We start from the raw sequence: 24,618 nt of genomic DNA on the forward strand, positions 1-24,618 counted from the left end.
CCGCGGTTCGGGGTCGCGTGTCGGACCGGCCGGTCCGGCGGCTACAAGAACCGGGCGAGCCCGAGGCCCGGTCCCCAAATCTGCAACGCTTGGCGCTCGCTCGGCATCGCCCTCCGCTCGCCCCCGCCCGATCGCCGCGTCCCCTCGCCGCCGGTGATCGCCAGGGAGCCGCCGCGGCGCCGCTCCGGTGGTTCCGGCCCCCACCTCGGCGTCCACCCCTCCTCCCGCGTCCCGCCCGGCGGCCTCGTACCCTCCCGCGCGGGGGGTCCCTCTCGCCGCGGAATTTGGCATGTGACGCGGGGCGGCGAGGACGAGGAGGCGCCGCCGGCGGGGGCGGATGCGGATGCGGCGGCGGCGCGGGGTTGATTGATTGGAATTCGAGATTGATTCTTACCGATTTTTTTCGAGGGAAGCGCGTGCTTCAGGAATTCGGTTGCTCCAGGTGAGACTTGTAAATATAATTCTCCGTGATTTTTTTTCAGTTGATTAATTCGTCGGTATCTGCCATTACTCGATCTAAATTTTTGGGCAAGTGGGAATCTGCTGACGAGCCCCTTATTTTTGGAATCTTTGAATGATCCGGACACTTTTTTTGGTTAGGAATGTGATCTCTGTTGGGTGCATGTTGTAGTATACATAACGCATCTTTGCCTTTAAATGGCGTCATTTGTTTGTGACGGTGGAATACTAGTTAGTTACTTGCGCTGCATTTTTTTTTCTTTAGACTTGAAATGTAGTTTGATTTGAACTTAGGGGATGCTACTGACTGTAATGGTAATATCACAATTTGCAGTACCAATGCCTGGTAGATTTGTGCTGTTTAATTTGCGGTAACATCAGGTGCTGGAGTGTAGAATGTGGTGGTGGTAGAACGGCCCATTGTTTCAGCAGGTGTTTAGGTATTTTGGTCGTTTTATTTACTTTATAGGCCTGAGGACTGAGGTTCAATAGACATGAAGAGATGGAGGGCCTCAGGATATGTAGCATGCATGCAAATTAAACATTTACAAGCACTGATTGACAAGTGGGCCCAGCACGCAGTTGTTTTTTTTCTTCTGGGACAGGTTGCATTATGATGTTGTTGAGGAATCACAGGGTTCTTTGATGTTGAACTGTAGCGTAAGTGTGCCATTAAGCTTGTTGTCTAAGTTTTGGGGTTAGATTTTTTTTGGATGGGTGATTGGGTGGGGTATATTTATTTTGCTATCTGTATGCACATAATTATCAGTTTGTAGATCTAATTTTTTATCCCAATTGGTGTGCATACCAGTTGGTTTGTAGTTTTGAGGTTTTGAGGTTAACATTGAAGCATATGAAACTAACTTTAGCAAGATCTTATTCTATACCTGGGAGGTTTTATATCCTGATAAATCACCGGAATCCTGAAATTACCAAATAAACAGTCTTTATTTCAGATTTATGGTCTTTTATTTCCTTGCATTTAAAGTTCAATCCTCTAGTTAAAATCTCTTTCTTGGTTCAATTCATTTTTCTGTACTTTAGACTCAGAGAAAATGCGAGACCCATGCAGCATAGTAGGACTTGTGGACACAGAAAGCTAAATACCATAGGATAGATAAGGTAAGACCTAGGGCAGGTAACTGTTATATACAGAAGGGCAATATGCAATTATGAAACTTGTAAAGGTGATTATGATTTGCACCATAGAATTTCTTTGCTTTCTCCAACCATCAGCTAACATTAACATATTGTATCCTTTTAACTGTTTGTATAGTTTAACATCTTTATTCTTTGGTTAACATGTAACAAGAGTTGCAGCTTCATGAAGTTTTTGTTTGTGTGGATGGTTGTTGCTGAGGAATGGTAGAAAACAATATTGCTATATGGCCTGCCTGAAACAGTGAAACTTCAGCAGGGTATCATCAGGAACCATAACCATTAAAACCTTAGTGGACACTGGACAGAGATAATTATGTTTGTGCATGCTATTCTTTAGTGGCTTCCTTCCCCTTGTCAATGTTTTCAAATCGTCTAGTCGGACCTAGTCGCCATGGGACCGATAAGACGACTAGTCGCGATTAGTCGTCGACCAGGCCGATTAGTCGAGCCTAGTCGGTCCTAGTCGTTTGCCTAGTCGTCCGATGTGTCCCAGGACCGATATGATATATGTACTACATATTACTTAATAAAAAGCAAGCACGAAGGCAACAATGATGGTCGATTTTTCACTTACTTGTGAGAGATGATTTGTGAACTGTCCAGAACTCTGCATTCCTGTCCCCCCATAGTCCATATCCTCGCTGATTTGCTGTTGAATCTGAAATTACAAAGAAAAGAACTGAAGTAAGTAGCAAAGAATAAGCCATATAGTAAGAACATAATAGTAGTGTAGTACAACAGAAGAGCAAAGAATAAATATATATTTTTAAAAAAGCACATGACTTGATAACTAAATAGGCTCAGGATATAACTACATATTACATAGTTGATAAATTGGTTCACACTTCACACAACAAAAGCTGAAGTGCTCAGCTGTCAGCTCAACACAACACCATTCAAGAGTTCAACAAGTCAACAACAAAATAAGACAGCCATCAGCCATGCATCTAATTAAGCAAATCAGAATTCAATTGGAAGCCTCCGGCCGCAGCTATTGCACATCCTCCAGAATCTGCATCCTCCTGATCTTGATCCATTATTGCTTCTGAATCAGATCCATCAAGCTGGTCATTTGCCGCATCTATCATCTCATGATCACTGTCATCTTCTTCAGCAATATCTGTAGCTCGCTGCTTCCTTGGACGCTTCCTCTTCCTAGCATAAGTATGGCTGACAGTAGCAGCAGCACGAGCAGCAGCAGCCCTAGGCAAGCCACGACCCCGTAGAGCTTCAGTTGCCTCACTAGCTACATCCACTTGAGCCCAAGTCAAAGTATTGCCAGCATCATCAGCTGCTGCTCCTGTGTGAACTGGTTCACAATTTTCATCAACCCATTCATTCTCCCATTGAAACTCTTCAAGTAGCAGGGGGTTCGATCTCTTTCCTTTGGAACCGAGTTCTCTAATTTTTTGAAATCTATTTGCCATCTTCTGGTTGTAGCTAACATACACCAACTTGTTCAGCCTTTTGTGCTCTAATCGGTTTCTCTTTTTGGTATGGACCTGCACAAATAAATAAAACAAAATCAGAATAGTTTGTGAGGAATATTGCTACAAAACTCCAATTATTAGCAGTATTTACTACTAAGTTACTTACATGAGCAAATGCGCTCCAATTACGCTCACATCCAGATGCTGAACAGCAAAGACTTATGATTCTTTTTGCTAAACTTTGGAGCTCATATGCTAAGCCACCATATGATCCCCACCAAAGAACTGCAATATAAATACAATGTCAGTGTATTACCAATACCAAAGAAAGTGGAGAAGTAAAAGAACAGAAACTGCAATACAAACAATTATAGAATTACTTACTAGGATTCTTTTTATCTCTATCTCTTATTGCTAATGGCTTTGAGAAGCAATCACCTTCAGACCTTTCGTAATCATCAGCTTGCTTACTAATCTTGGTCTGTTCATTATCATCCAAGACCATCTTCCAGAAAACATCATTGAACATGGACCTTAGCCTTGCAGCTTGTCTCCTGTCATTTTCCCTTATAGCAAAGAACTTGCCTGGATTCAAGAATAGGGCTGCACCATACAACTTTTGCTCCATTTGATTTTCCCACCTCTTCTCATAGCACCCCATTACTTCATTAAGTAAACTAGGTTTGTCTTTCAGAGATTCCTTGATGGAGCTCTTTGCAATATCCATTGCTGCCATGATCTCAGGAGCTGCTGGTGTCTCATCTCCATCAGCTATTCTTAGAGCAACAAGGAGTGGCTGAGAAGCTCTTAGGCAATTTTCCACTTTGTTCCAAAATGGCAATGAAAGGGCAATTTTTTGACATTGCAGTCCTTCAGCAGTTTTAGACAAGGTGTTAGCCTGCCATTCATCACTAACAAATAAAGTTTTCAGACCATTCTTGTGCTGATGCATACTTGCCAATGTGAGATATGAAGTAGCAAAGCGAGTCACAGCTGGCCTTACAAGATCTCCACCTATCTTATCCCTCATAAGATCAAGAAGCCTTCCATGCTTGTAGATAAATCTGGACAGTTTCTTTGCCCAATTGATTGCTGTGTTGAAATCTTTTATCTCTCCAATGTCCTGCAACATCAAATTCAAGCAATGTGTAGCACAAGGTGTCCAAAACAAATGTGGGATCCTCTCCATTAAAATCCTTCCCGCTGCCTTGAAATTGGCTCCATTGTCAGTGACTAGCTGCACTACATATTCTTTCCCAACTTTGTCAATTTGGTTCTCCAACAAATCTGCTAACATATTTGCATCTGCTACCTCACTTGAAGCATTCACTGAGCCTAGGAAGGTCTCTGCTGGACTATTGGCAAGAAAGTTGATGAGATGGCGATGGCTTGTATCTGTCCACCCATCCGACATGATTGTGCAACCATATTCTTTTCAAGCCTCCTCATGTTTCTTCCTTAGTATTGCTGTCCTTTCAACAGCCCTTTCAAGCAACGGACCCCTAATGTCATGGTATGTTGGTGAGCGATACCCATGACCATATTGGCCAATGGACTCAAGCATAATCTCCCAGCTTCTTGAGTTGATGGCATTGAATGGTATACCATTCTCATAAAAGAAATCAGCAACATGGTCATCAACAATTTGTTTTGCCTCCTTATCTTTCTTTGTGCAATCCTCAAGAGTTGGCTGAGAGGTCTTGGATTTATGTCTTTTTGCTACTATTTCTTCTGGTGTATCGCAAAGCATGGAACTTACGGACTTGGAGTACTTCTGTGTCTGTGGCTTTACTGGACCGGAAACCAGGAAGGAACTGATTGCAGTTTGAGCAATTTTAATCTTTGCTTGCTTTATTTTTGTCCCAGAACTGGGAACTCTTGCAGGTTGTTGTTTAACTTCACCAGCTTGCTCTTGGGCTTCACCACCCTCTTGCCCCTCTTGAGCTTCACCTTGTTCACCTTCATCCAAATTCTGAAGCACAGTCCTTGAGTTCTTCTTCAAGTAAGCATGCATCTCTTTCCTAACCAACTCTGGAGCTTTTGGACATTTCACTGCATCACCAAAACCCCCAGCAAGGTGCTGCTTAAACCTTTTGATTCCTGCAGGGACAACCTTCTTACAAAATATGCATTGCATCATCTCCTTCTTCAGAACATCTGGCCAGAACCCATACTTCCATCCAGGGTCACTAGATCTTGCCTTTCTCTTAGGATCTTGAGCCATCTCCGCAAGATCTGGTGGTAGTGCAGCTATGGCCTTTGCTGCAAGGGATTGGCCATCTGGAGCGGCTGAACAAGCAGTTTCAGCAACTGATGACCCTGTCCCTGTGGCACTTGCTTCATTCTCAGGCAGCAACACTTCCACAGCTCTGTGGCGTCGTTCCACTTCTGCACATACACATACCACTCAGCAGAGGAGAGAAACAAGCTAGAAGAATAGCAAGCAAGAGGGGAAACGGAGCTCGAGCATGAGCAATCAGTAAAGCAGGGGAGGGGAGAGCACAGAGAAGAAGCATGACACTTACCGTCGGAGGAAGAGGAGCTCATCTTCAGGTGCTGCTGCTGGTGGTAGCCTTGCGGAACGCCGGCGCCCAAGGCTGGTGGAGGCGGAGGCGGAGGCAGGAGGCGGAAGGAAGTCAGGAACAGGGTCGCCGGCCGCCGGGTCCTTCCGCGGCAGCAGCAGCAGGCCGCAGCTGCGCCGGCGGAGGGCGGACGTGCAGAAGGCGGCGGCGGTCCAAGGGGGGCGCGATTTTGGGCGGGGCGCCGATTCGGCGAGCGAACGGCGTCGGTCTGGAGCGGGTGGACGGCTGGGAGCTGCAGGCCGCAGCTGCGCCGGCGGAGGGCGGACGTGCAGAAGGCGGCGGCGGTCCCAGGGGGGCGCGATTTTGGGCGGGGCGCCGATTCAGCGAGCGAACGGCGTCGGTCTGGACTCTGGAGCGGGCGGACGGCTGGGAGGTGCTGTCTCTCATTTATACCGTAAACCTAATGGGCCACCGAACTAGCCCACTACCGGCCCAGGCCCATAAATCAAACAGCCCACAAAATAACTCCAAGCCTGATCGTTTTTCAACCTAATCGGTCCGACTAATCGCGACTAATCGACGACTAGTCGGACGACTAGAAATTAGTCGCCCAGACCTACTCGGAGTCCCTTATCGAGGTCCCCGGACCGATAAGCCCGACTAATCGCGATTAGTCGGACGACTAGATAACATGGCCCCTTGTACGGTATTGTTTGTCAGATAATCACCATGCTCTAGCTTGCTCCCTTTCTTTTTCATTATAGTAGTAGTAGCTCTACCTTTTGACCTGCCGTGGCTTGCCACTTGAATTTGGGCGGCAAAAACAAGTGGTATTCAGAGCTTGAGTGTTCGAGCTTGGTGGCCATGGCTTCCCTGGATCGTGAGCGTGGGCGCGGGCGTTCCCCGGAGCGGCGTGGTCGGCAGACGACGTACGTCGTGAAGAAGACGGTGCGGGAAGCCGGCAACGCGCAGTATCCCATGCTCACCCGCACGAACTACGCCGAGTGGGTGGTGCTGATGAAGGTGATGCTCAAGGCAAGGCGCCTGTGGGCGGCGGTGACAGCGGGCACCACCGACGAAGAAGACGACCAGTCGGCCATGGAGGCCATCCTCAAGTCGGTGCCAACAGAGTACGTCGTCCCGCTCGGCGCCAAGGACTCCGCAAAGGAGGCCTGGGAGAGCTTGGAGACGATGCGGCTGGGAGGCGACCGCGTGCGCAAGGCGAAGGCGCAGCAGCTCAGGCGGGAGTACGAGGCAATCGCGTTCCGCGATGGAGAGGCCATCGAGGACTTCGCGCTGCGGCTCACCTCACTGGTGAGCCAGCTAGCGCAGGTCGGCGTCGCCATCGGCGAGGAGGAGGCGGTGGCGAAGTATCTCCGCGCCGTGCCGCCGCGATTCGCGCAGATTGCGCTCTCGATTGAGACGCTGCTCGACATGAGCACGCTCACAATCGAGGAGGTGACCGGGCGGCTCAAGGCGGTTGAAGATCGCGCGGAGGCAACCGCCCGCACGACCGCCGGCGGCCAGCTACTGCTCACGGAGGAGCAGTGGGCGGCGCGCCTGCGCGAGAGGAAGCAGGGGGAGGGCTCCTCTGTTTCGCGCGGAGGTGGCGGAAGCGGTGCGCGCGGTAGGCGGCGCGGCAAACCGCGGCGGAAGGATGAGGGGACCAACAAGGACGGCGGCAATCGCGCTGCCGACAAGGATCGGTGCCACAATTGCGGCAAAATCGGGCACTGGGCCCGAAATTGCAAGGAGCCAAGGCGCCAGGAGAGGGCGCATCTCGCCCAGGATGACGAGGAAGAGCCTGCGCTGCTCATGGCGCAGGTCTGCGCCATCAACACCGAGGCAGAGGACTGCGGCGGGCACGTCGAGCTCGACGAACCGCGCGCGCGGGTCAACCTCGGGCGGGCGGAAGAGGAGGCGGAGGAGCAGTGGTACCTCGACACTGGCGCAAGCAACCACATGACCGGCAACCGCGCGGCCTTCTCCGAGCTCGACACCGGAGTCGTCGGCACCGTGAAGTTCGGGGACAACTCCGGCGTTGGCATCCAGGGGCGCGGCACGGTCGTGTTCCAGTGCAAGGACGGCGAGCACAAGGCGCTCACGAACGTGTACTTCATCCCCAAGCTCCGGAGCAACATCATCAGCATTGGCCAGCTCGACGAGCGAGGCTGCCAGGTGCTGATTGACGGAGGCGTGCTCCGGATCAGAGATCGCGAGCGGAAGCTACTCGCCAAGGTCGCGCGGAGCAAGAACCGCCTCTACACCCTGGCGCTGCGCATTGCGCGCCCGGTGTGCTTGGCGGCACGCTGCGACGACGACGCATGGCGCTGGCACGCGCGCTACGGCCACCTGAGCTTTGACGCTCTGGCCAGGATGGCGAGGCGAGGCATGGTGAGAGGGCTGCCGCTGATCGAGCACGCGGGCGAGCTCTGCGACAGCTGCCTCGCTGGGAAGCAGAGGAGGCTGCCTTTCCCCAAGAAGGCGAGCTACCGCGCCGGCGACATCCTCGAGCTCGTCCACGGCGACCTCTGCGGGCCAATCACGCCAGCAACGCACGGCGGGCGGCGCTACTTCCTGCTTCTGGTGGACGACTGCAGCCGCTACATGTGGCTGCACCTCCTGTCAAGCAAGGATGAGGCGCCGGCGGCGATCAAGGAGTTCCAGGCGCGGGTGGAGACAAAATCGGGGAAGAAGCTGCGCGTGCTGCGGACGGATCGCGGCGGCGAGTTCACTTCGATCGAATTCGGGCTCTACTGCGCCGGACAAGGCGTGGAACGCCATCTCACGGCGCCGTACTCGCCGCAGCAGAACGGCGTCGTGGAAAGGAGGAACCAGACGGTCGTCGGCATGGCGAGGAGCATGCTCAAGGCCAAGAGGATGCCGGCGGCGTTCTGGGGCGAGGCGGTGAGCACGGCGGTGTTCATTCTGAACCGCGCGCCCACCAAGAGCTTGGACGGCATGACGCCGTTTGAGGCATGGCACGGGAGGAAGCCGGATGTGTCCTTCCTCAGGACATTCGGCTGTATCGGGCATGTGAAGAAGACGAGGCCCAACCTCCCCAAGTTGGAGGATCGGAGCAGCCCGATGGTGTTCCTGGGTTACGAGCGCGGTAGCAAGGCGTACCGGCTCTACGATCCGCAGGCACGGCGCGTGGTGGTGTCCCGCGACGTGGTTTTTGATGAGGCGGCGTGTTGGAGTTGGGAGGAGGAGCAAGGTGATGGGGAAGCAGTGCGCGGAGCTTGGAGGGACTTCATCATCGAGCACGTGGAGGTCCAGGACGGGGAGGACGCTGACGGGGAAGCAGCGGCGAGCCCAGGAGTTGGCTCCCCTGCTTCAGGTGCGGCGGGAACGAGCCCAGGCGGCGGCTCCCCTGCTCCAGCCTCCCCTGTTTCGGAAACAGGGGAAGCGGAACCGGCTCCGCATTTGCCTGCGGGGTCGCCGGCCACACCTGCGGCACCATCACCAGGCTCAGCATCGCCGATCCACTACGTCACGCCACCTCCGAGCGCCTCCTCGAACGTCGATGCGGAGTACTCCGGCGAGCCGCTCCGGTTCCGCGCGGTGGATGATCTCGTCGGTGATTCCAGTCCACCAGGGCAGGCGGCCCGGGTGCTGGACGATCTCGAGCTGCACCTGGGCAGCGCAGAGGAGCCACCGAGCTTCGCCACAGCAGAGCAGGAGGCTTGCTGGCGGGTGGCGATGCTGGAGGAGATGGCAGCAGTGGAGGAGAACCACACGTGGGAACTTGTGGACCCGCCGATCGGATGCCGGCCGATCGGATTGAAGTGGGTGTTCAAGGTGAAGAAGAACGAGCGCGGCGAGGTGGTGCGGCACAAGGCGCGGCTCGTGGCCAAAGGATTCGTGCAGCGCGAGGGCATCGACTTCGAAGAAGTCTTTGCGCCGGTGGCGCGCATGGAGTCTGTGCGCCTACTACTGGCGCTGGCGGCGTCAAGGAGCTGGGAGGTCCATCATCTGGACGTGAAATCGGCGTTCCTCAACGGGGAACTCGCCGAGGAAGTGTACGTGCAGCAGCCGCCGGGATTTGTCGTCACCGGCGAGGAGCACAGGGTGCTCCGCCTGCGCAAGGCCTTGTACGGGCTGCGTCAGGCGCCGCGCGCATGGAACATCAAGCTCGACGCCAGCCTCACCACGCTCGGCTACACCAAGTGCGCCACCGAGCACGCCCTCTACACGCACCGGTCGAAGGGCGGACTGGTAATCGTCGGCGTGTACGTCGACGACCTCATCGTCACCGGCACAGAGCAGCGTGACATCGACGCGTTCAAGAAGAAGATGAAGGCGATGTTCCGCATGTCTGACCTCGGCCTGCTCACCTACTATCTTGGGATCGAGGTGGAGCAGGGGAGGGACGCCATCACGCTCCGCCAGAGCTCCTACGCCAAGAAGCTGCTGGAGCGGAGCGGGATGGGCGAGTGCAGGGCGTGCCAAACGCCCATGGAGGAGAAGATCAAGCTGTCAAAGGACAGCACTGCCCCCTTGGTGGACGCCACGAGCTACCGAAGCATCGTCGGCGGGCTACGTTACCTCACACACACGCGGCCGGACATTGGGTTCGCCGTAGGGTACGTGAGCCGGTTCATGGCGGAACCGCGGGAGGATCACCTCGCCGCGGTCAAGCATCTGCTCCGCTATGTGGCGGGGACGCGCGGCTACGGGCTCATCTACCCAAGGAGGAGCAGGGGAGAGGTGGAGCTGATCGGTTTCAGCGACAGCGACATGGCGGGCGACGTTGATGGACGGCGGAGCACGACTGGCGTGCTCTTCTTCCTTGGCGCGTGCCCGATCTCCTGGCAATCGACGAAGCAGAAGGTCGTCGCGCTAAGCACTTGCGAGGCAGAGTACATTGCGGCGGCGACGGCATGTTGCCAGGGAGTTTGGCTGGGAAGGCTGCTGGCAGAGCTCACCGGAGAAGACGCTCGGGCACCCTTCCTGATGATGGACAACCAGTCCGCCATTGCCCTTGCCAAGAACCCCGTCCACCACGACCGGAGCAAGCACATCGACACCAAGTTCCACTACATCCGTGACTGCGTCGATGGTGGACAGATCAAGATCGAGCATGTCGAGACTGCTCGACAGCTCGGTGACATCCTCACCAAGCCACTTGGGCGCGTTCGACTCACAGAGTTGAGGACCAAGATTGGAGTTGAGGAAATCAAGCAAGAGCAAAGCGATTAGGGGAAGATTTGTCAGATAATCACCATGCTCTAGCTTGCTCCCTTTCTTTTTCATTATAGTAGTAGTAGCTCTACCTTTTGACCTGCCGTGGCTTGCCACTTGAATTTGGGCGGCAAAAACATTGTTAGCCTATCATTCTTTTACATGATCCATCTTTCTTTCCACAGAACATAAGGTACTATACTCCTATTTATTTCGGTTTTAGATAAATTTGCTCTCAGTAGTCATTAGTCAAAACGAGAGGATCCTCTCAATATAGAACCAAAAAGTGAGGTGCAGTTGACTTTGGCTATAATAATATTGCTATATGGATAAAGATTTTTTTTGTTTACTTTCCAGGAATTTTAAGTTCAGAAAGTACTTGGGTGGCTATATAATTTTCGTTTGTGTTATATGGTAACAGTTAGGCTTGATAATGTGCTCCCCTATGTCACTTAGATCCAACTACTGTACCTGTTTGAATTATATGGCAGTTCTGGCATGTAACAAATGTGGCTGGATTGTAGGTTGCATTTCAAAATGGTTTGCATGCCGGGGCATTTTAAAATGGCTTCTGTGCTGAAGCTTGTAATGATGGAAAATCACACAGCACCAGGTAAAGTATTGCTAATATTTTAGCTTATTTTGGCTTTCTAATTAGCTTGTCAACTTCATCGACAATACTTCAATAGAAAGGCTGAGGCCTGTGTCCAGAATAAAATGAAGAGAAACTTATATTGCATAGTTTGGTTGGAAATTGGATTAGTATTTATGAAGTGTACTGTTCTCATGCAGTTGCTTGATGTTATTGGTTTGTGCGGTCCACTAATAAAATAATTCATGATTAGTTCGGATATAATGGTGCACCATGTCTTATATTTTACTTGAAATTTGCGCAACTTGTGTTTTTCCTCCTTATTTAAAAAAATTTCAACTTGACTGATTCGTAGCAAAGAGGAAGGGAGAACATCAAATTCTAGAGGAAAAAAATGATAGAACAGACCATAAAAAATGAAGTACTATTCATATACAAAATCTTCTATGGATTCCAAGGACAGTTTAAATTGTAACTGAACTTGATTATATTTAACTCAATGGCTCAATGCTGGGCTGCACATTTTTTTTCAGTAAGGCACGCTTGTCTTATGTTCTGGAGCAGAAATAGCATTGGTCCATAAGTTCTTACTCAGTTTGGATTATCGGTTTGATTTGCAAAATTTTTAAATCATGTTTTGTATTGTGCAGTATGAATGTTTGTTTGTGGATTGTCTTGTTTTATGCTAGCTAAAACAATTCAGATATCTCATGTACTTGCAAACCAAAAATGGTGTGGTTTTTGGTATGTGTTCACAGTCACAGCTAGTTTATGGTTGATCTTTTGATTATTGTCCATTCCATCTTCTGTTCCTTGCATTTCTTTTTGTCTCTCTTGAATGAATAAATGTATTAAACATAGGGACTGGCAGCAATCCATGTATGTTGTGTATTTGAGAATGAAAAGAGTCCGTTCTGTTACTATGGCAGATGATGTGATCCATGAGATGAATGCTGCACAGGTCCTGCAAAAGCAACTGTTTGATGCACACGAACCAAATTTACTGGATGAAAACGGTGAGCTCCCCTTGCTGATATTTCAGTTATTTTCTCGAGTCTCTAGTACTAAGGGTTACCTCTATCAGGTGGCACATGTAGATTTTTTAGTGCTTCCAGCTTCTGGCTCATATGTGTTTTTTTAGCTTGATATTTTGCGGCCACCATATGCGTTTATATTGCCTGCTATGTATACTGTTGGGGAGAAGACTCCACCAAACAGCAGAGAGAGAGAGGGAAACCAGAGCAAGTGAGAGTGAAAAAATGCTCATGGGGGAGAGAGTCCCCATTTGACCCCTTGGGCCAGCTATATATAGGATGGGAGGGGGGCGGCAATTTAGCCCCGGCCCCCTGGTGGGTACAATATTTACAAATAGGTCCCTGGGCCGCTACATGAGGCCCATTAATCTCATGGGCTGGGCTATTCCCCCAATATACTACTGGGGATTTTACTCCTGCAAACAGAGAAAAGAGAGAAGGGTGGTGTGAACTATGAAGGGTAAAAATGAGAGGGATGGGGGCACACAAAAGAAGAGAGCAGGTGAGGAGTGCTCAAGTGAGCCCCCTTATATATAGAGGAGGGCATTGGGTACAATATTCATAAATAGATCCTTGGGCAGCCTTTACATGAGCCCTATTGCTGCATGGGCTGGGCCATTCCCTCAACATATACTTTGTTGTGTTTTACGACAAATGGTTCTAGTATACGAGGTATTTGTAGCTCACATGTAAAACTTACATGTTTATGCCACAACTTAGTTTATTAACCTAACCAATAAATTTGTGCAGATATGCATATATTTGGATCAAAACCTATGGCTGATCCTTTGGACCTGGTAACTTTGATGAATTTACCTGTATGCTTTCCCTTTTTGCCTATGGTTGATCCACTGGATCGAAAACTTTTATCTTTTATTGAAGGTCTGCTGTAGTACTTGCAAGAAGCCAGTCAAGGCTAGCCAATATGCAGTTCATACAGGTGCTATTAACAATTTTGCTTTAACATTATGTAGGGGTAACTACTTCTACTTAAGTTTAGTCTGCTCATATTTTAGGTGTAACAAATCTTGTCAAGTTTGTGTAACCCATCACTTGTCTTCTGTCAACCAGGCTGTGAATTTTTAATCCACTAATTCAAACTCATAATATGGCAACAACAACAACAACATAGCTTTTTTTTCCCAAGCAAGTTGGGGTAGGCTAGAGATGAAACCCGAAAGAAATAAGTCAAGGTTCAGGCACATTGATAGCTAGTCTCCAAGCGCTCCTATCCAAAGCTATCTCTTTAGAGATATTCCAATCCTTAAGGTCTCTCTTAACCGACTCATCTCACGTCAGTTTAGGTCTATCTCTACCCTTCTTTACATTATCGACCCGCTCAAGAACCACATTACGCACCGGCGCCTCAGGAGGCTTTCGTTGGACATGTCCAAACCATCTCAGCCGATGCTGGATAAGTTTCTCCTCAATTGGTGCCACCCCGACTCTATCCCGAATAACTTCGTTCCGGACTCTATCCCTCCTTGTGTGCCCGCAAAACCACCGCAACATCCGCATCTTTGCTACACTCAGTTGCTGGACATGTCGCCTTTTTGTAGGCTAACATTCAGCACCGTATAACATCGCCGGACGAATTGCTGTCCTATAGAATTTGTCTTTTAGCTTTTGTGGCACCCTCTTGTCACAAAAGATGCCAGAAGCTTGCCGTCATTTTAACCAGCCAGCTGAAATTCTATGCCTAAGATCTTCATCAATGTCGCCATCCTTTTGTAGCACCAATCCTAAATACCGAAAAGTATCCTTCTGGACCACCACTTGCGCATCTAGACTAACGTCTCCCCCATCATGCCTAGTCGCGCTGAAATCGCACATCATGTACTCGGTCTTGGTCCTACTAAGTCTGAACCCTTTCGACTCTAACGTGCGTCTCCACAGCTCTAACTTTCTATTAACCCCTACCCTACTCTCGTCAACTAGCACCACATCATCAGCAAAGAGCATACACCAAGGGATCTCACCTTGTATATCCGTGACCTCATCCATCACTAAAGCAAATAAATAAGGGCTCAAGCTGACCCCTGGTGTAGGCCTATGTTAATAGGAAAGTCAGTGGTGTTGCCATCACATGTCCGGACAAACGTCGTCGCATCCTTGTACATATCCTTAATGAGGGTAATGTACTTAGTTGGGATTTTGTGCTTCTCCAAGGCTCACCACATGACATTTCTCGGTACTTTGTTATATGCCTTCTCAAGGTCAATGAAGACCATGTGCAAATCCTTCTTCTGTTCCCTATATCTCTCCATTAATTGTCGTATTAAGAAAATCGCCTCCATGGTTGACCTTCCAAGCATGAACCCAAATTGATTTTGGGTCACACTTGTCACTCTTCTTAGCCGATGCTCGATAACCCTCTCCCAAAACTTCATCGTATGGCTCATCAGCTTAATCCCACGGTAGTTAGTACAACTTTGAACATCGCACTTGTTTTTGAAGATAGGTACTAATATACTTCTCCTCCATTCTTCTGGCATCTTGTTTGACCGAAAAATGAGATTAAAAAGCTTAGTTAACCATACTATTGCTTTATCTCCTAGGCATCTCCACACCTCAATGGGGATACCATCAGGGCTCATCGCTTTACCTTCCTTCATCCTTTTCAAAGCCTCCCCGATCTCTACCTTCTGAATTCTCCTCACAAAACGTCTGTTGGTATCGTCAAAAGAGTCATCTAACTCAAGGGTAGGGCCCTCACTCTCCCCATTAAACAACTTGTCGAAGTACTCTCTCCATCTATCCATGATCTCCTCATTCTTCACTAGCAGTCGATCTGTCACATCCTTAATGCATTTGATTTGGTTGATGTCCCTTGTCTTCCGCTCGCAGATCCTAGCCATCTTATAAATGTCCTTCTCCCCTTCTTTCGTGCCTAGCCGCTGATACATGTCATCATACACCTTACCATTTGCTACATTCACAGCTCGCTTTGCAACCCTCTTCGCTAATTTATAGCCCTCGATGTTGGCTGCACTCTTGTCAAGGTGGAGGCGCTTGAAACACTCCTTCTCCTTAATAGCCCTTTGCACCTCGTCATTCCACCACCAGGTGTCTTTCCCCTCCTGTTTGTCTCCCCTACTCACGCCAAACACCTCTGAGGTCACCTTCCGAACACATGTTGTCATCTTTAGCCACATGTCATCTGCGTCTTCTTCTTCCCAAGGCCCCTCACCTAGCATCCTTTCCTTAAGCGCTTGTGCCGCTTCCCCTCTAAGCTTCCACCACTTTGTTCTCGCAATTTTGGCACGTTTGTCCCGGTGGACACGTACCCGAAGACGAAAGTCCGCCACCACAAGCTTGTGTTGAGGGACAACACACTCCCCAGGTATCACCTTACAATCTAAGCAATCACGTCTATCCTCCCTCATAGCAAGGATAAAGTCGATCTGGCTCGAGTGTTGTCCACTACGAAACGTCACAAGATGGGATTCCCTCTTCTTAAACACGGTATTCACTATCAACAAGTCGTAGGCTAACGCGAAGTTCAACACATCCTCCCCCTCTTGACTCCTGCTACCATACCCAAAACCCACGTGCACTCACTCGAACCCTACATTAGTCGCACCCACATGGCCATTGAGATCTCCTATGAAGAGTTTCTCACTGGTAGGCACGGTACTAATCATGCTATCTAGATCTTCTCAGAACTGTATTTTGGTACTCTCACTAAGGCCTACCTGAGGCCGCTGATCAAGATTTTTCAACACATAAATTATACACTTTGCCATTTATATGTGCGAAAAGAAGTCCTAATTTTTAAACATTTACATCGTTTGACTTAATAATTGACTAGTTTATCTTGCTTACAATTTTGATACACCTGCTTAAAAAAGCTAGTGGCATTGCCATTTAAACCATCAGTTTCTGCACTGGCCAGTAATCTTGATCAAAATGAATTGTACTCAAATCCCTTATTTGGTTTTTTTAAATATAAACCTTTTCATTACTTATTTTATTACTACCAACTGTTTAAGATGAATCCTATCATAAAATGTGTAGCCCACCTTCGAAAAATTTGATGGATGAATATACAACCTTGCATTGAAATGGTATCAGTAAATTTGTGATCAGAAGTATTCATTATTTTTGGCCTTTTCATTGAGACATTTGTTTTCATTGTGCAGAGCGATGTAGTTCAGGGAAGGTAAATACAAATGACGCAATGGGTATTGATCATGCCAGTCCTACAAAGCCCCCAAAGAAGGGCAGAAAAATAAAAGTGATAAGTAATGGAAGTATCCTATTGTTTATGAGGCAGCTTGCTTGTTCTTGTTTAGTTTACTGTTAATGCTTACATACTGCTATTTGTGTTCTCCATGTGGAGTACTCTCCATAAACTTCCTTCATTAATTGGAGTCTATAAGTTGTGTATCTTCAAAAGTTTTGCTGCCTTGACATATGAAAGATCAAAAGGTACACATAAAAGTGAAAGCAAAATCTCAACCTGAAAGCAAGAACGGTGCCAATACTTTCGAGTTGGACAATGGGCATGTCAGTAAACTACAACCTATAAGTTCCACAGGTGATCAAAGTTTGTGCTACTTTCTTAGTGAATGTTGCTATGAATTTGGTGACATTTTTATCCTTATGCTTTCCTTTTTGCCAAATTTTCTCTGGGGACATTTGATATTTATGGCTAGTGTTTGAATGACATTGTTAGTTATAGGCTTATAGCCACTATAACCATGAAGAAGTTGTGTGTGTCGATATTAGCTTGTGATGTCCAAGGAAGTAAGGATATAAGTTTGTCGGTTCATTTTCTTTTGCATGTAATGATCAGTCATATGACCAGGACTACTACATATGAAACCAATGCGTTGACTCTTGCATATGTTTTGATTGAAACAATAGTGTGTGGCCTTTTCTTTGCCTAAAATGAGTGTTCCAGTTGATAACAGTATTTCTTACTTTTGGGTTTGTTTGTTTTGATAGAGTTTTTTTACATGCTTTTTTGCTTTGTAGGGCTGAAGACATTGGTTCATAATGCATCTGCTATCAATGTGCCTAAAAGTCACCTCAAAGGTATTTATTGTTTCTCAGTTCTCTGTATGCTTTGCTTCCTCCTAGAGGTTGTCAGGCTGCATGTTATCTTCTCCTTCTGTTTTTCATGCACAGACAAGTAGCCATGCTATGGAGTAATGATTTACATTCTTCTTTCCTGAATTGATGCCCATCCAACAGACTTAGTTCCTTTCTCTTCTTAGCTGCATGATTATCATGTGGAATTAGATTTGGGCTGGGTGCGTGGGTGGGTTTTGCTGTAAGCAAAAACAATTTTGCGGGTAAGTTATCTTCCATTGTCATCCCTCTTGTTAACTTGGTGTATATGTGAGCCCATGTATAGAGGCCCATCTAGAGGCCCATGTATAGGATCTATATATCCCACTCTTTTAGGGTTTGGAGGAATACAAGTTATTATTCTCTTCATCATGGTATCACTAGCTTAGGTCTCTTCTTCCTCTCCTCTTCCCAGCCGCCGCCGCCGCCGCCATGGCTGGCCGCCGGCCGCCGGCGCCACCCCCTCTCTCCTCCTTCCCTTCCCTCTCTTCCTCCAACCTCCCTCTTCCTCCGCGCCGCCCTCCTGGCCCCTGCTTTGGCCCGCCCAGCCCCCGGCCACCGCCGCCCCTGCTGGCGCGCGCGGGGGCCGTGGCCGCTGGCGCTGCGCCAGCCGGTGCTGCCGCCACCGCCGCGAGATCCGCCGCCCTGGGGGCCGTTGGGCGCGGATCCGAGGCCGGGGCCGCCGCTGCCGCCGCGAGATCCGCCGCCCTGGGGCCCTCTGCCCTCGTGGCAGTCTCCCAGCTGTAGCAGCAGCACCAGCAGGGCGCCGCCGCCCCTGCTGGCTGCTGCCCTGAGCCGCAGCAGCACTAGCAGGGCGCCGCCTCCCCAGCTGGCTGCTGCCCTGGGCGCTCGCAGCACTAGCACCTCCCCTGCTGCCACCGCCGCCCGGGCCGCCGCCGCTGTTGCCGCAGCCCAGGGCGCGGGCGTGCCTGGCGCCGCCGCCGCCGTGCGCCCCGCCGCGGTCGACGACCAGCGCGGCGCCGACTCGCACCTCAAGGCCTACGAGCACGCGCAGCAGATGCTGCGGGACCTCGAGGCCACGCTCATCGAGGCCAAGCTCGCCCAGGCCGCGCGGGCGCACGCCAAGCACGCCGCGCGGGCCGCCGCCTCCCTCGCCGCCGCGTACGCTGCGCAGGCCGCCGTCGCGCTCGCCGTCCAAGCCGCGCGGGGCTCCCTCGCGGCCGCGATGCCCGCGCCTGCTGTGCCGCCCCTGCCTGCGCCCGCGATGGCCACGTTGGCCATGGCGCGCGTGCCCGCGCCCACGCCCGCGTGGCCTACGTTCGGTATGCCCCCCCCCCCCCCCCCCCGCAGTCGCGCCGGTCTGGACCCCGCCCGCTCAGCCCAGCCAGCAGCCGACCTGGCCTGGGGGGTGGGACCAGGCCGCACTGGCGCAGTCCTTCAGCGCCATAGGGCAGACGCCGCCGGTTAGCACCGAGTGGATCGCCGACTCGGGTGCCTCCTTCCACACCACCCCTGATGCCGGTATCCTCTCTTCTGTCCGACCCCCACACCCCTCTTGTCCTTCTTCCATCATGGTTGGTGATGGGTCTTGCCTTCCTGTCACCACCGTGAGTTCTGCTCCTTGTTTTTTTCGTCTTCCCAATGTCCTTGTTGCTCCTCAGATGGTTTATAACCTTCTTTCCAGTCGTCAGTTTACTGCTGACAATTCTTGTTCCATCGAATTTGATTCTTCTGGTCTCACTGTAAAGGATTCGGCCTCCCGGCGGACGCTCCTCCGGTGTGACAGCACGGGCCCCTTTACACCCTTCGCCTTCCGTCTTCCGCTGCACCACTTTAGCCTTCTTCTTCGTCTGCCGCTTTTGCCGCGACGCCGTCGTCCACCACTTGGCACCGCCGTCTTGGTCACCCTGGCCGCGACGTTCTGGCTCAGCTCAGTCGTAGTACCGATGTTTCTGGTACTAGGGCTCCTGCTGAGCACCTCTGCCATGCGTGCCAGCTTAGTCGTCATGTTCGACTCCTTTTTTCTTCTTCGCATGCGTCGCATGCCTTTGATCTTGTTCACTGTGACCTGTGGACTTCTCTTGTTCTTAGCCTTTCTGGCTATAGATACTATCTGGTGGTGGTCGATGATTTCTCACACTACTCTTGGACTTTTCCTTTGCGCGCCAAGTCTGAGACCTTCCCCACCCTCCTCCACTTCTTTGCCTGGGTGTCCACTCAGTTCGGCCTCACCGTTAAGGCCGTCCAGTGCGACAACGGGCGTGAGTTCGACAACTCCACCTCCCGTTCCTTCTTCCTCTCTCGGGGTGTTTAGCTGCGTATGTCTTGTCCGTACACCTCTTCTCAGAACGGCAAGGCTGAGCGGATGATTCGCACGACGAACGACGTCGTGCGCACCCTTTTGATCCAGTCCTCTCTGCCCCCACGCTTCTGGGAGGAGTCTCCACACCGCCACCTACTTGTTTAACCGTCTTCCGTCCACTGCTTCTCCTGCTCCCACTCCACACCACGTTCTTTTCGGTACACCTCCTCGCTACGACCACCTTCGGGTCTTCGAGTGTGCGTGTTACTCTAACACCTCCGCCACCGCTTCTCACAAGCTGGCGCCCCGCTCGACTCATTGTGTGTTCCTTGGGTACTCCCCTGAGCACAAGGGGTACCGATGCTTTGACCTCACCTCTCGCCGCGTTCTGATCTCCCGACACCTTCTTCTGACCCCGAGTTGAAGTCCATGTTTTCGACTGACCCGGTGGTTCAGCCACCGTTACCTGTCTGTCCTTTCCCTGCAGGTTTTACCGGTACACCGACACTGCTTCCGGTGATCCCTGCTGCGCCGAGCGCGGCCCCGGTGCCCGCGGTCGCTTTACGCGTGTCCCCCGGACCCCCGGTCGTGCCGCGCGCGGACCCGGTGTCTCCTGCTGCGCCACGCGCGGCCCCGGTGCCTTCCCCTGCACTTGCGCGGTACGCTCAGCCGGTGCAGGTGTACCGGCGTCGTCCGGCGCCGCCACCGGCGCCGCCGCCGGCGCCGCCGCGGTACGCTCAGCCGGTGCAGGTGTACTGGCGTCGTTCGGCGCCGACACCAGCGCCGCCTCCGGCTCCCTCTCGAGCCGAGCCGGCGGTGTACCATCCGCCATTCATCCATCGGGATCCTCGGCATATTCATCCCATGGTGACTCGGCGGATGGCGTCTCAGGCCGTGACTCTCTCCGTCACCGAGGGAGAGCCGCGGGTCTCTCCGGTACCCTCCTCTGTCCGTAACGCCTTGGCGGATCCTCACTGCCGTCGCGCGATGGAAGAGGAGTACGCGGCTCTTCTTGCCAACCAGACGTGGGATCTCGTGCCGCGTCTGTCTGGTTGCAATGTGGTAACTGGCAAGTGGATCTGGACGCATAAGCGTCGGGCTGATGGCACACTGGAGCGCTACAAGGCTCGCTGGGTTCTCCGGGGGTTCACTCAGCGGCTTGGTGTGGACTATGATGAGACCTTCAGTCCAGTGGTGAAGCATGCTACTGTGCGCACGGTCCTCTCGCTTGCGCTCTCGTGTTCTTGGTCTGTGCACCAGCTGGACATGAAGAATGCATTTCTTTACGGCACTCTGTCAGAGACTGTCTACTGCTCTCAGCCAGCGGAATTTGTGGACTCAGAGTCGTCTGGATATGGTCTGTCGGCTCAACAAGTCTCTCTATGGCCTGAAGCAGGCTCCTCGGGCTTGGTACTCCCGGTTCGTCACGTTCTTGCTGACATTGGGGTTCACCGAGAAGTTTGACACGTCTCTCTTCATCTACCGCCGTGGGGGTGAGGCTGCATATCTGTTGCTCTATGTCGATGATATTGTGCTCACAGCCTCCGGTCAGCAGTTGCTTCAGAGTGTCATCTCCTCTCTGTAGCAGGAGTTTGCTATGAAGGATCTGGGTCAACTCCACTTCTTGGGCGTCACTCAGGCGAAGCTGTCTGCTGATCTGGGTGATCCGGTGGCTGATCCTACTGCCTACCAGAGTCTGGCCGGCGTTTTGCAGTACCTCACCTTCACCAGGCCGGACCTCACCTACGCTGTTCAGCAGGTCTGTCTCCATATGTATGATCCCTGGGAGTCACACCTTGCTGCGCTGAAGCGTCTCCTCCGCTACGTCCGTGGCACTGTGGACCTCGGCCAGTCGGCCTGGTGCTTCACTGCTCGTCCTCTGCTGAGCTGGTGGTCTACACCGACGCTGACTGGGCTAGCTGTCCGGACACTCGTCGCTCCACTTCCTGCTACGTCGTCTTTCTGGGCGGCAACCTGGTCTCCTGGTTGTCCAAGCGGCAGCCGGTTGTTTCCCGCTCCAGTGCCGAGGCGGAGTACCGGGCTGTCGCTAACGGCGTGGCGGAGTCGTCCTGGCTACGACAGCTCTTGGCGAGCAGGAGCTCGCCAAGAGCACGCTCGTCTACTGCGACAACGTCATCGCCGTGTATCTCTCCACCAACCCCGTCCAGCATCAGCGAACGAAGCATGTGGAGATCGTACACTTTGTGCGCGACAGGGTCGCCATCGGCGATGTTCGGGTACTTCATGTCCCGACCACCTCCCAGTTTGCCGACATCTTCACAAGGGACTACCCTCCTCGACTTTCTCGGAGTTTCGCTCCAGCCTCAACGTAGCAGGTGGCTAGTTGTGGCTGCGCGGGGGTATTTATCCTTTGTACTATCTTCTTGTCCAGTCTTGAACACCGTTGCGCCGGTTGTTCAGACTTGGGGGGTTGGCTTTCTTTTTGTCCAGTCTTAACACCGCTGTGCTGGTAGTTCAGACTGTGGGGGGGTGTTGGTGTATATGTGAGCCCATGTACAGAGGCCCATGTATAGGATCTATATATCCCACCCTTCTAGAGTTTGGAGGAATACAAGCTATTATTCTCTCCATCATTAACTGATCATGGAATGAAGAGAACTAGAACCCTTCATCCTTACTAAGTTGCACCAGGGTCTTACACTCCTTGTTTATTCTAGAAGCCTGGGTACTTCGGAAGCAACGGAATGATTGTGTTCGATGCTGCTAGTCCAAATGTTTTGGTGACCCTACATACAGTGGCTACTGAGAGTAGCATATGGTACCTAGCTGGACCTGTGTGGTTCTTCGCCCATTTAGTCCTTTTGTTAGGTGATCTGGTTGTATAAAACTTTTTGTGTGTCCTTTTGTTAGGTGATCTGGTTGTATAAAACTTTTTGTGTGGGCGTTTATGTAGCTTCTCTTCAAGAAAGTACGTGTGTGTTTGGGGGGGAATCCTTCTGACCTCCTCTGTATTGTTTTCTCTCTTCTTAGTGAAATAAAATGCAGCTCTGAGAACTGAGAAAGAAAAGATGTTCACATTGAAAACATTACCCGCATAGCTCTATCTTCTAGTACATTCCATGTTAGGTTGATAGCAGTAAAGTCAGTAACAAGAGAAATGGGGGGCTTTTCCAGATTTTCATTTTTTGCCTACCAAGTTAAGGTTTGCTGAAAGTCAGTTGCACAACTCTGTAGGAGTAACCAGATGGCCCGAACTCAAATTTGGATGTTTGTCCAATTTCCCAACTGTCGTATTGACTTGAGAATAATATTATTTTGTTCAATTTTCATTGTGCAGTAGCCTCTGATCAGATAGTGTTTTGATTTTCTCATTTAATTTATATCAGATGCACCAGTTCCTCTTGCAACAAAAATGTATCATTCACAGGGCAACTACCGTCTTCGATTGGAGCTTGGTCAGCTTTATCGCGAATCATGTGTGGAGCATTTGAGCAGCCACACAACTCCAAACTTGTCACAGCAGAATGGATTGGTGTCACAGTTTCCACCATGTGGCAAGTCAGCATTACTTGGTTCTCAGAAGAACCTTGTTCCTCAGACACAGGTTTGATGCCAACCTGTAAGCATCAACAGGATATTTTGACATGTTCTCTTACTGATGATGCATTCTACATTTCTACTATGTTTCTTCTTATCAGCTTCTTGCAAGCACATCTGAACTGTGCTCAGGAATTCCTCAGCAATTATCAGCAAGCAGGCCTAACCACTCACTAGTAACAAAAACTGAGAGAGCAGATACACAAGCATCTGCATTTAGCAATGAAGGTTCACGATCTAGATGCAACAAAGCTGCTGTTCCCCATTCGAGAAACAAAGGTTGGAACGTGATCTTTTAGTCTTTTCATTCATGTAGCAAGTGACTTCTCATTCTTTTTGTTATTTGTTAAATGATAAGTGTGTTGTGTTAGTCATATATACCTGTCGAAAGGAATTGCAAGTAGTAACTGAGACTGCACTTTTATAAAAGGCTCCTGCACCATAATCTCATGTGATGCCTTGAAACCTTGTGACATAAAGGTAATGTATAGCATTATTATCTAACTACTAATTGTGCAATTTGTTCTCTAGGAAGCAAGAAGGCGCAGCAGCAACCTAATGGACGTGTTCATGTGATCAAGTCCTCAGTAGAGTAACCCATTGATAGGTACTCCACCGTAGGATTTTCTCACCTACAATTTCAATCTTATAACACAATTCCTCACTCAATATAATTAGCTTATGCTGATTGATTTGCAGGTAATTTATTGGTCTAGTGGTAGTATCACTAATGAACAGTCTCTTTGTTCCTTTTCAAATGAAATTGGTTATCATCAGGATTGTTTTGGATTGGATGGTCTGGATTCGGGATCATTTTGGTGAGTCAAGATCTCTGGAATTCATGACAAAATATAATGCCATCATGCGAAATTTACCTTTTTAACCTTGTTTTACATGTTCCACTCAGGTTCGTCGGTTCTTGGTACAAGAAGCTAACTAACTCTAGTTCTAGCACTGATGATGGAATTACCTGTAAATATGGCCTCAAAGGCCTTCTCTTCTCCGTGCCGCCCTTGCTACAGAAGATTGTGAACCTGATGAACATTTCAATATAACCCTTTCCTCACCGAATTTGAGTTTGATTCTTCCTCTACACTTAGTTCAATTCAGATTATTCCAAAACCTTATTAGTGGGAATGGATTGCTTACTGCTGCTGGCGGATGATGCTTGCTAGTGGGCAATGGAATCCTCGCGTTGCTAGCAATGTCGCCAGTTTGGCTCAAACAGGTTTTGAACACCCCTGCTTGTCAGTGTCAGTGTCAGTGTCGTTCTTTCTGCTATCATTTATGACGGGGATATGGTCGTCGGTGGCCAGAGCAACGTGACTACGGCTTCTGG

General features: G+C 50.4%; 2 protein-coding genes across 7 annotated transcripts; one reads left to right on the forward strand and one right to left on the reverse strand.

The window, feature by feature from the left end:
• Positions 1–5: 5 nt before the first annotated feature.
• Positions 6–24,361, forward strand: LOC120666377. 6 transcript variants are annotated; one of them, XM_039946210.1, is made up of 14 exons: positions 103–442; positions 1,504–1,581; positions 11,281–11,369; positions 12,278–12,364; positions 13,133–13,179; positions 13,265–13,322; positions 16,525–16,635; positions 16,806–16,922; positions 17,363–17,422; positions 23,069–23,286; positions 23,381–23,558; positions 23,811–23,886; positions 23,979–24,097; positions 24,187–24,361. In XM_039946210.1, the coding sequence occupies exons 3-12, from the start codon at positions 11,294–11,296 to the stop codon at positions 23,873–23,875; spliced, it is 1,017 nt and encodes a 338-aa protein (XP_039802144.1). In that variant the 5' UTR covers positions 103–442; positions 1,504–1,581; positions 11,281–11,293; the 3' UTR covers positions 23,876–23,886; positions 23,979–24,097; positions 24,187–24,361. The 6 variants fall into 6 exon arrangements, with proteins under 6 accessions (XP_039802145.1, XP_039802143.1, XP_039802146.1 ...); XM_039946211.1 differs by lacking the exon at positions 1,504–1,581 and having other exon boundaries at positions 6–442; positions 23,958–24,097; XM_039946209.1 differs by lacking the exon at positions 1,504–1,581 and having other exon boundaries at positions 6–442.
• LOC120667944 lies at positions 2,568–4,464 on the reverse strand. The gene is made up of 3 exons (XM_039947918.1): positions 3,435–4,464; positions 3,217–3,335; positions 2,568–3,122 (listed from the first exon to the last, which is right to left on the reverse strand). Exons 1-3 carry the CDS (start codon positions 4,462–4,464, stop codon positions 2,568–2,570), a joined length of 1,704 nt encoding a protein of 567 aa, XP_039803852.1.
• Positions 24,362–24,618: the final 257 nt, after the last annotated feature.

The sequence above is a fragment of the Panicum virgatum genome, chromosome 3N, assembly GCF_016808335.1.
Source record: "Panicum virgatum strain AP13 chromosome 3N, P.virgatum_v5, whole genome shotgun sequence".
NCBI classification, from domain to species: domain Eukaryota; kingdom Viridiplantae; phylum Streptophyta; class Magnoliopsida; order Poales; family Poaceae; genus Panicum; species Panicum virgatum.